The sequence below is a fragment of the Melozone crissalis genome, unplaced genomic scaffold (assembly GCF_028551555.1).
Source record: "Melozone crissalis strain CALT ecotype California unplaced genomic scaffold, PUWL_Pcris_2 ptg000006l_1, whole genome shotgun sequence".
NCBI classification, from domain to species: domain Eukaryota; kingdom Metazoa; phylum Chordata; class Aves; order Passeriformes; family Passerellidae; genus Melozone; species Melozone crissalis.
In genome coordinates this window covers 11,124,552-11,136,656 of record NW_026535784.1, presented here as the reverse complement: position 1 = coordinate 11,136,656, position 12,105 = coordinate 11,124,552, and the positions used below count along the sequence as shown (strand labels likewise).

At 40.1% G+C, this 12,105-nt stretch overlaps 1 protein-coding gene across 2 annotated transcripts in view; it reads right to left on the bottom strand.

Moving 5' to 3' along the window:
* Window positions 1-12,105, bottom strand: part of STK32B (serine/threonine kinase 32B) — a 159,041-nt gene that overhangs the window by 39,847 nt on the left and 107,089 nt on the right. For both annotated transcript variants that reach the window (XM_054294447.1, XM_054294456.1), the window contains exons 5-6: window positions 10,135-10,172; window positions 3,332-3,421 (exon numbers count right to left, since the gene is read on the bottom strand). In XM_054294447.1, the coding sequence (XP_054150422.1) occupies window positions 3,332-3,421; window positions 10,135-10,172 (128 nt within the window). The remainder of the gene's footprint in view (window positions 1-3,331; window positions 3,422-10,134; window positions 10,173-12,105) is intronic.

The following is a 12,105-nucleotide window of genomic DNA, read 5'->3' as shown; positions in this document are numbered from 1 at the left end:
GACACCTGTCATGTTTTCTAGATGTGTTTTACTGTTTAACTTTTGGGTTCTGAGCACTCTATTGCAGGATAGAGGGCCATCACTGCAGATGGGTGCCCAGCACAGAGCATATTTGAGACACACAGATATTTCTTGCACCCTTGTTCACAAGGGAGAAATTGAAGAAATTTCTTTTTATTTGGTTTTTGGGGTTTTTTCACTCATAAAGATGGAACAGTGTTGAAAGTAGCAAGGCCTTACAGAGGTGCTTCCAGCCAGCAAACACATAATTCCCTTTCTCACCGAGGCCAGAGTAAAATCCCTCTGCAGGCAGAAGGAGTCCCTGCCTGCCCTGGCTCTCCTGCCCCACATCCCCTGCACAATGGAGGGATCCTCCACAGTGCTTGTGGTGGTTTGCTGGCAGCAGCTGTGCCTGCCTAAAGCCTGGTCCCAAAGGACATTTTGCATTGCTTGCCAGGGCAGGATGACAGCCTGAAACTCTACAAGTTTACAAAAAGCTCTTCCTACAACAAAGCCTTGACAACACCCTCAGTCACAGGCATTGTAAAAGGTTTGAGCCGTGAATTTGAGAAGGTAAAATCAGGCACAGGTGGCACACAGGTTTCCCAAATCAGCAGAGGGCACACATTGCCTTCCACAGTCCCAACCACCTGAAAACACAAGACAAACTTGGAGGACCCCCAAACTCTAAGAAGTTGATCTCATTTCAGCTTTTCAGGTCACTGGCTTTGAGAGGAATATCACTGGCCAGGACTGCTTGGAACATGCCTTGAGCTGTTTTATTTTCCAGCATCAGTCTCATTCCATGGTTATGACAATGGGAAGATGCCATCAGCTCACATCCCAGGCAGCAGACCAAGAACTTTATGTTACAACTTACTTTATAAGTTGTTTAATCAATCACACAAAGCAAAAGCACATTGACAGTAGGTCTATCCAACCACTATAAGCACATACCTTTGGTTAAAACAATGCCTGCTTATTTTGAATACAATATCTGCTTCTAAGCTTTAAAACACAATGGACAGAGCTCCATTATTAAGCTTAAAACTTCCTAATATCTTGCAAGATAAACTTTTCTGTAGCTTGGAGAGTTATTCTAGACAAGCATTAATACACAGACCATTGTTCTATTTGTCCTTGCTTTTCTACTTTTCAAATAATTTTTCTGCTGACCTGTCTCATGGCTGCTGCTTATCTCTAATCACAGTTCTACTGTCTCTGAGGCCTGCCTTTTGCAGCTTTCCCAAAACTTTCTGATATTATGGATTCCCACAAGGCAAAGCTGCAGAAGCAGCAGAAGCAGCTGGAAATACCCTGCATTGCCTTGTCCTGCATTTTCTTGTCCTGCATTGCCTTGTCCTGCACTGCCTTGTCCTGCATTTTCTTGTCCTGCACTGCCTTGTCCTGCACTGCCTTGTCCCGCATTGACAGCCTGGTGGCCTTGTTCCTTTCACACATACTGCTGTCCCAGTCTTTTTTCCTATGTGGGGTGGGAATTTCACTTGTCTGAATGAATGGGCTGGGAAGGGGAGACATGGAAACTGACAGAGTTTCTAGAGAAACACTCAGGTTCAGGTACAGTGCATTCTGCATAAACTTTTAATAAGTAGGGAAACAGGCTGGGAATATTTCAGGCTGAAATATTTGAGGCTAATGTGAAGTGGGATTAAGCAAAGAGTTTGGGGCTAAAAGGCTGATGTGAAGTGGGATTAAGCAAAGGCTGCAGGAACTGACTCACACCATGCTTAGCATTACAAGATAGTCATCTTAATCAGAACAGCTAGGGCATTTTTACAACACAATATCAATTCACTCAGTTTTTTTCCTGGAAACCATTTTCATTTTGTCATGCTGCATGTGAACAAATCTCTCCCTAGCAATTCCTCAGCCTATTTCAATCAGATTTCAAAGAAAAATGGAGGCTTTAGAGATAAAGTTTTTCTGTTTATTTCCTTAAATTTTCCATAGAAAGAAGTGAGAAATCCTGTAAGTGCCTCTGCTAAGGGAAAGGCTGGAGAGTCCCCTCATATCTGATTAAACACAACAGGCTCCACATGAAAGTAAGACTTTATAAAACTTCAAGAGGGGGAAATAGCTTTCATCACATCTCATACTGTCACCATTGTGAAAATCAGCATAGCATAAGGCATATCTTATAGAAACTGCTAAGTTTCCTTGGTTCTGGTGCTCAGCAGGTACCATGCTTGAAGGTTACTTTGTCTTGTTATACCAAGGTTAAATTGTGGTTTGAACTCCTGGTAATAGAAGCTTGCCAGCAACTATAAAGCCAACCTCCCTAATTCAGTTTTGGTTTTTTTTCTATTTGTCTCATAGTCTAAACATCTCAGGAGAAGCCACATGGAAAGTGATACAGCCTTACAATCAGAAGTCACTGCAAACTGAAAATTCCTTGTAGAATTGCACTGAAGTTAGAATTCCTCACAAGGTAAAAGATATAAACTAAAGGAGGAAAGCAGCACCAATGAATGCCTGACCATATCTGTCACACACTTAATATTTGGTTTGTTGAAGCTTTGGTGTCCAAACTGTGCAACAGAGAATCCTTACCCATCACTTTTCATCTGAAACAGAGGATTTTTACAGCTCTAAAAGCTTTGCTGTCTTCTTACAGCTCCAAATAAATGCAAGGGTGACTCTTGTGGCTCTTTCTGAATGGTAAAGACTGCAACTGGGGCTTTTGCAGCATCTTTACATTTCCAGGAGGTGAGGAAGGTGCAATGAAGAGAAAGTGAGTTGGTGGATGGTGTGATAGCCTTCATAAAGGAAAGGAGAGAATATTTTGGTACTGTTTCTTCTTGTGAGGTTGATGGATATGGTGGAGATCTGGTGAGTGGGGAGGAGGCTTCAGGAGTGAAACAACTACATGAGCTGAGGTTAGCTTAGACCAGATCCATTAGTGTGAAAAGGTAAAATCTTTTCCATCTCCCATCTTTCCCTTGACCTCCTAATGCTCTGTATGTCATGCACATTTCACCTAAGCAGATATACCATATATTCTTGTGGTGCAAATATATCATATATTCTTGTCTCAAGGTGTGGGGATTTACAGAAAGTAATACACAAATTCTCCTGAATTTGAATTCACAAAACCTAACAGAAACTGACTAGAAGAGTGTAGAGATCAAGCTCCTGTATGAAAGAACATCCATCTCTGAAGATTTTCACTGCTGACACACATATATACTGTCAAAAAAAGAAGTTGATCACATCTATTTTATGCTTTTACAACTTAAAATCCTTTTTCTATATCATTAGTCAGCCTTAATATGCAACTTTTCTTACATTTTTAAATGTATTGAGAACTTACCCATGTAGGGTTTTGTGCCAGCCATAGAAGAAGCTTTTTCTGAGCCTTTCACTATGGTTGCTACATTAAAGTCAGTGATATGAACGTGTCCTGCAATTACCAAAGTAAAAACAGAAGTTAAAATAGCACATCATACAAATATTCCTCACTTTATCTAACATTTAAGGAATAATGGAAAAAAAAACATGATTTGAAAGATATGTTACATTAATAGAGACTTAATATTAAATGTTATTCTGAACTAGGAAAAACAATTTGGAAGCACAGTGATGGAATAGTTTTCTTGTCACCCACTACCTGTCTGTGCTCCTGAACTGTTTTTGCTGATCACCCCTGAATCTTCTCATGCCATGAACAAAGACAAGAAATGGCCCACAAGAACCCATTGAAGTTGGGTTTAGCAAGTTTAACTTGAGGTTTAGCAAGTCCAAGTGTAGGGTACTGGATGGGGGCAATCTCAGACATGAACACACATTGGGAGGTATGGTAACTCATTGAGGGCAGCCCTGGGGGGAAGAACTGGGGGGTTCTGGTGGATGGAAACCTGGAGATGCCCCAGCAGCGTGCATTTGCAGAAGGCTGACCCTGTCCTGGACTGCATCAAAGGAGGCACAGCCAGCAGGCTGAGGGAGGTGATTTCTCTCTCTCTGCCTTTGAGAGACCCCCCTGGAGGGTGGTGAGACACTGGCCCAGGTTGCCCAGGGGGCTGTGGATGCCCATCCCTGGCAGTGTTCAGGCCAGGCAGGGTTGGACTCTGAGCCGTGGTCTGATTGAAGGTGTTCCTGCCCACAGCAGGAGGGTTGGAACATGATGATCTTGAAGGTCCCTTCCAACCAGAACCATTCTGTTATTCTGTGATTCTCTCTGTCTTCTCAGAAGAGTAATTAACATGCAGAGGCAGATGTGAAGCTGGGTGTGAAATTTGCCTCATCCCCAGCTACAGTCACCCCTCACATCTCAGGTACTTGTGACACTGCCTGCAATTGCATCCACTACAGGTCACCATCAGCCTTTTTTGAGTCTTCTCAGGGAAAAGAGGGAGAGGAGAAGACAAATGGCATTTTTGTCACACAATAAGTATAATATTAGATCCACAGTAGCAGAAGATGTGCATATAGCAGGAGCAGATCCCAAATCATCACTTATTTGACAGCAGGTTGCAAGATGAACAGTAAGTGGCAGAAGTCAGCCTGAGAATGTGCTTCCTGACCAGCCAGACATGACTCAAACTGCACTAATGAGGCTGAACGGCCCAAACCTTCCATTACTCTTTTCCTGGGATAGTTTATGATAAGCATGGGTTCAATAGCTCCACCACTGTGAAGTAATAGCTGTTAATCCTGATTTGTTATAGGCAGGTAAACTGAATAGAAATCCAGCTTGAAAATATGTAAAGCTTTAATTTGACAAGTCTTCTGTTAGGTTTTGTATCTTTGCTCAAGGACTAATGTTGTGGAGTGATGCAGAGGCTACTCTTGCTGTGATTACATCTGACAGTGCCATGGAGGACATGGAACTCCCTTCCCCATCTTAGCTCTGCACTCAGATCATGATTAATATATCATGTGTTGAGCTAGACTTCTGAGTGACAAATTTGTGTGGGGTATTTTTTATCAAGGTCTCAGTCTCATTCAATCTACAGAGTGGATCAGGCTTTGGGCATGTTAAGCAAGGGAGGTTTTTAATCATGTTTGCTGCCAGAGATGAGAAGAGTGTAACAATTGACTGATGGATTTCACCCTGGTGCCTGATGGAGGAAGAGCAGTCTCAACAAAATGTCATGCTGCTCCAACAATCTAACCCAGGTCCTGCTCAAGGACCACAGGAAAGGTATCAGCCAACCTCTAATTGTGCAGCTGTGTATGTGTGAACTGAAATTCTCAGAGGACCCTAATTTGGCCAGATCTGAGCTGATTTTGAAGGGGGAAGTACTTAAGAAGGTACTTCCCACTGCTAAACTTTAAGATGTTTCTCCACATGAGAGGCACAGTAGAAGTTTTCAATTAAATGGTTTGCCCACTTCTCCACAATTTTTTTGAAAAACCTGCCTGGATTTCATTAACAATTTTTTCCTAAGATGCCCAGGCCAGGAAGCCCTCTACACATGGCAGAGAAAAAGTGTGAGCCAAGGAAAGGCATCTCTTTATACAAGGTGGGAAGTGTTAGGCTGCCTTAACAAGAATCAGGGTTCACAGCCCAGCTTGACATAACAATTCCAAGGTGGTATCCTACTCTCTGCTGGCTGGAGTGTAGCATATTTGCAGTTTATTTCTGCCATCATAAAACACTATGGTTGAAGGCTTCTTGAAAATCATAACTGAAAAACATAAAGCCACCTCATGGCAGTAGTTTAAAGCAATTCTATGTACACTGTAGAATGAAAGGTTGCAAGGATCTTGGTAGCCTAATATTATCTCTCTTTTTTTGACAGATAATAGAAATAGAAATATATATGAAGTTCTGCCACTTAAATGACAGCATTGCAAGCGATGCTCCATTAGAGTGCCAGTGTCACTGTCCATTGCAAAACATCTGCTGCATCACATCCATTCAGACTGATCCAAACAGGTGATTTGCAATGAAAATTGCCTCTCCTGCAGTGCATTATTTTCTCTCCCTTTAATTAGATTTCGTGTAGCAAAACCAAAATAGCACACATGAAATGTTGTGTTCATTGTGGGGTTTTTTGTTTAAAATGCCTTTCTGGAAGGTAAGGGATGGATCATGAAGGTAGATTCTGAACACCTCCTCTGCATCCTGCTGCCCATAGAGAAACAGGCAGCTCCTGTGCACGAGGCAGGGCAGAGTTTACTGCTGGAAAAGCTGCCCCTTTGCTTTTCCCCATCACTGAGCTGCTCCACCTACGGCAAGCGAGAGACAGAGAAAACACCTCCCCAGTAGGGAGACATTGAAAAAGCTGAGGGTCTTCTGCTGACAGGAAGGTGCTGAAGGAATCTTTGAATATCTTGAATCTGGTGATTGCAAGTTATTATTCATCAAATCCTGGAATTCTAGATGTTTGGGGCTTTTCGTTTTTGTTTTGGTTTTTTGGGTTTTTTTGTTTGTTTGGTTTGGGTTTTTTTTAAGAATCTTTTAAAACATATTAAAGAAAACATTATCTTTCTTAAGGGATGGTAAACTTCTACAATTTGTTGCTCCAGGGGATTGTAAAGGCCAATATCAGCTGCAGCTTCAAGAAGGCAACTAACTCAGTAACAAGACTTTCTTCACATTCTAAATGGAATATGCAAAGATGCTCTAAAATCCTACCACAAAAAAATTGTGGGTGATAGGCAACACTGATGTCAAAGTGGCAAAAGGCATGTTCCAGAAATGTTTCCTCTTGTCACCAGTTGCAATAAAATGCTGACCATGGTCTTGGATCTGACCTAGCAGGGAGTCCTTGCTCAGTAAACCAAGCATGGATTTTGCTGAACGAAACCATGTTGTGGAAAACTTGCCTGAGAGGGGTTCAAACTCTTGCAGGCTCTTTGTAAACAGATTGTATTGATGGTGTGGTTGCTTAGCAGAAGGCTAAACCTGAATGCAAAAGTAGGGCTTGTAATTTCAAATTGTAATCTGCAGAACCACCAACAACGTTAATTTCAATGGTGCTACCAAATAGCTGTAGGAATAATATTATCGTCTCTTTAAAGAGTCAATGTATTGTTTATCACTTCTCTGTTTACCACTGCTTGTTTTACTGTGTTTAAGACATTCTATGTCTCTTTGACATCATAGTTAATAGATCATGCAAACTTTTAAAGATATCTTTAATTTCTTTGATATTTAGACAAAAATACAACATGGACCAGACTTAGTAGATTCCAGATCAAAATACTGTCACTTGAGTTATATTGTGTTAAACCATTAAAATGAAAGGAATAGAAGAGGAACCAGAATTCTATCACTGAGAGAATTCTAAAAGGCTTTTTTCTGTACAATACAATTGTAATACCTCCCCTGAAACACGAGGCAGTCCCTTAGCTGTCACTGGAATAATTCTATTTCAGATATATGTTAGCAGAACAGAGAATTACTACTAATATTAGAGATTAGTGTTAGTCATAAGAGGAAGAGCTTTCTGGGAAAGCTGAGAAAAAAACATTAAAAAGGAGCTTTATTGATTGAATTAATTTCCTTAGAGGGTCTGATTCTGGTTCAGAGAATGAACCCTGAAACCATCCCTACTTTCTCTCTCAGAGATTGGATGTGTATTCTCTCCAGGAGACCATGGAATCATCCCCTGACAGGGGCTGAACACCACTTTTAATGGCTGGTTATCCCATTCTCATGTACCATTTTGCTTTTCAGGATCATCAAACATTTATTTCCACTGATGCATCAGAACATGCATCAGATGAGCAGTCCTGAGATGTGGCTTTGATGAAACGCATATGGAAAAATTCAGACTGCCAGAATTCCTCTGCCAGAATGATTTTGAATGAGTTGCATATGTTTTTTGTGGTCTTTTTTTTTTAATTTGTAAATTAGATTGATCTTTTAAGAAAAATCTTTTGTTTTCATTACTTCTGTACTCCTGAGGTATGTCCCCTAAGCCATACAGATAAATTGCAGTGAAACTAGTTTTACTGAGCACAAATATCTATAATATGTATTACTGGTATATGCTATGAAAGCTAGTCAATTTAACTGCTTGAAGATGTAAGGTAATGTGAATGGTGTGACCCTAAATTTTTACTTCAGCCAGAATAGGTTTCTTCAATGAGGCCAAAGAAATTTGAGTCACTGAGACAAAGTCTCAGTCAGAAATGTTGTGCATATCCAATTACTTGATACTTTGTGTAAGCATAATTTGTTTAATGAACTGTAAGAAAGGCCTAGGGGTAAAGTCAAGCACATAGGAAACTGTTGTGCCATCTTAGAGGCCACAGGCTAAAATAAAGTTCCTTCCTGTACACCTGGTTAGGCTCATGTTAGGTGAATTTGTTACGCTTACTCTGTTGCCAAATATATTTGTGGTGCATATATTCAGCATATTTTTCCATTGAGTGAAATCTGATGATTTTGTTAAAATGACATTGCTACATTGCAGCTTAATCAGAGCTGTTAAATACTTCAAGAATAGCTTTCTTCTTGCAAAAGAGCTTCAGTTCTGTGAGGTAAGCCCGAGGTAATTAGCATGGAACATACACTGTCCACATTAGTGAGTTGAAGTGTATAGACCCTTTACAGGCTTCAGGGAATTCCTTCCCCAACTATGTGAGAGCTCTTTGAACCTGTTTGAACCCACGAATTGATAAATTCTGCTGACCAAGATTGGTGTGCTTGTCTGGAGAGGTCTGTTCTTTCACCCCTTGTCTGCAGGTGTGCAATGAGGGAGCAGCACTCTGCTGCTCTGCAGAAGAGAGGCCATCCCCCCCAAAATTTCCAAGCTGCCTGCAGATAACTTTGTTGCTGAATAGTTTATAATCACAAAAAATCCCCTTCATTTTGCATCATAGTGCTTACTGTAGTGTAAGTTCTTTGTGATGCCTGAGTCCCCATAGGAAAGCTCTCACAAGAGAGTTTGTTTTTTAGCCACAAGAGGCTGGTTTTGTGCACTAATTGACCTTGATGAGGGGCAGGGAGAGATAAAGGTGACTGTGCTTCCAAGGCTGTCAATTAGAGATTTAACACACTCATATTAATTTTGTTTTGCTGTTGACATCTTCAATTTACCAGGAAGATGGTAAAGGCAAGATATTTCTATTTCATGCTTGTTTGCTGATACCAGAGTCTTGGGAACATTAGCACTTATGGATCTGAAGCATTAAATTGCTGAAGTTCTAGATGGTTTAAAACTCCAATATCACTTTTAGTTTTATTAGCTTTTGTGTTCCCAGGAACAAACATCATCTATGCTGAATGTTACTTCTTTAATCAACTTTTACTTGTGTACCCAGCAGCTCTACAACAGATTTTGAAACATAATGCCATCATTGGCATAATTTCAATATTATATTTTCTCAGAGGTTTTCTGCTTTTAATCAGTTTTGGAAGTAAACTTTCCCACGGTAGCAAGCACACATCTCCTTTTTCTAGCTAGGCTTTTTCCTCTTTGTATTTCTGTTCTAACTGATACAAGATCAATGCCCTCTTTACCTACATTTCTCATGTTTTCCCTATAAACTGTTGCAAGAAGATATATGACATTTTAACTAAATACTTCTTGGAGAGAGTATATGTTTAAAATTTAAGTTTAAAAGAATCAGCTGCTTTTCTTTCATACCATATCTTTTATTTTTACGAACCTGGAATTAGTAGTAAAAGTTCAAAGCTATTTATTCTTGTCTATTCCTTTTTATGCTATTTAAGCCAGAGCTACATGTGTGGAGAGAAACTTTGCAGTCAAATTTCCAAAATCCCTATCTAGATTCTAGAAAGATAATTTTAGATATCCACATGAGAAATAGTTTGCTATGTGGAATTTCTTAGCCCTTCAGAAGTTCTAAAAGAGAAAATAAAGTGCTTGGTACTGTTCTATTGGTAAGCACCTAAAAAGGGGTTATAGTGATCCACACAATCCTGTTAATAAAATACTAACTTCTTTTTACTTAATGTCCCTGCTTATCTCAATTCATATTGAATTCTTTGAATTCAGACCCTGAAAATTTCTGCACGTTTCTTTGGCAATAGGAGGGAAAACTACAAAATTCACAAGATGGTCTGAGGGAGTTTTTTGAGAAAGCCCAGATTTAGGTAGGAATTCAACATTGGAGGTTGATTTACAAAGCACATCATAAGCATGCCACTGAGATCTCAGGAATCAGAGATTCTGAGGGAAAGCAATACTCACTTACCGTGTTCATCCAGCAGAATATTGTCAGGTTTGATGTCCCTGGAAAATAAGGAAAGGAAAGCATTACATTTTGTACCCAAAGAAAATCTGCAATTTTAAAGTTTTCCCCATTTGGATGTGAGGACTAAGTCACTTAAATCATTACAAACCCAATGAAAACCATATAATACATAAAGGCAAATTATTTTTATCTACATATTTTTGCTGCCCTGAGAAAACATGCATATTAAAGAGTCTCTCTGGGTTTCCATTTATTGTAGTTTTGTTTTCATATGGTTAGCATTGACATGGGTCTGCTTTTCAAGATTGTGTGCTTTGTTCTTTATAGCAGCAGTAAAATGAGAAGGCAGACTTGCATCTAGAAGATGCCTGATTGCTTCAGGGACTCCACATTTGACAGAAATAATTTAATTGGAAGCATAGGTGGTTTACCCTGTCCGCCAGACCCTGCTAATCTGCCATGCATCCTCACTCACACACAGCAGAGCCCTGTGATCTGTCTTGTGCTAATTGAGTATGTCCAGCAGCTCTGCTGTCACTCCCAGATCCCCACTTGGCTGTCTGTGACCAAATACCATGCTGGGGAAAGGAGCAGGGATAAGGGAAAGTGGAGATTATGACAGGCTAAAGCATCAGCTCAACTCTGCCATTCTTGGCACAAGAGAACAATATGCCCTAGAGAGTTGCACTTTCAGGATTATTTTCTGTTCACCCAAATTCATGCTGCTGTGAGGAGGGATGGAAACAACTTTTCCCCACCACTTTCAGGCATTCCCTTCCTCTTTCCTTGGCCCAGAATTACTGCCACTGGTGTGGAGCTGCTCAGGGAAAATTCATGTCTTGGCTTTGTTGGCCAGAATGGCCCTGGTGAGGCTCAGCTGGGGCTGGGTGAGCCTGATGGGACAGTGCTGGGTGGCACTGCCTCGTCACTGGCACTTGGGGTGAGCCTGATGGGACAGTGCTGGGTGGCACTGCCTTGTTTGCACTTCATGCAGGTTTGAAACCCTTTGTTCTCAGTAAGGCATTGCCAGAGTGGCAGAGCAGCAGTTGAACAACTTGAGCAACAGTTTTGGCCCTTGGGCTGAACTTTCCACTTAACCTCAAAAGGCAAGGAACCATAAATTGGCAAAATAAGCTCTTGAATGTCTGCAAATGGACTGCAAACACTCCCGCCTCAGTAATCTCTTTTAGATAAGAGATGGCTTGATTATTCCAATTTAAACATTTTTTAGGAAAGTTTTTTCCCCAATGTGTCCATAAATGAAATAATCAAAAAAGTGAAGTGTCACAAAAGGAAAATGGGTTACACCATATTATTTTTCTAAATATAAAGTAGAAGGACTTCTAAAGTCAACATTACACAGGAATAGGATAGCAAAAGCAATTATAATATATTTATTGATTGCATGATATGAACTCAGACATCATCTAAGTTCCACATCTTTATTGACAGAAGAAGGAAACCTACACTTTCCTTAGCATTCTGGATTCCATGCTTTCTAGCCCTTGCTGAGATTCATATGAAATCATGAAGTATTCTAAAATTATTTTTATAATTTGTGTAGTGGAAGCTGAGGAAACAGTATGAATAAGAAATTAGTTTGAATATTCTCTGCATATTTGGAAATAATGTAGAATGCATATATATATGCATATATATGTCTGTGTAAGGAACAGGATCTCATTATGAAGAGCTATCTGGCATGGAAATTTAAAGTTATACCAATATTTCAGTGTGAAATACTGGCTACCTATAATTGTCTGGTTCAGCAGCAGTTCTAGCTATTTGTGTAATAAAAAGAACATCAGTCCTAGAGCCTATTTCACCCAAAATCTTCGAGACTCTGAGTTCTCTTTCCTTTCCCCTGTAATCACTTGGCATATCATTTGCAACACTATAATCTTTCCTTCCCTGATTTCATATGGGTGAAGTTGTGAGAAAAACTGTAGGGATAAATAAATTTGTTTATAT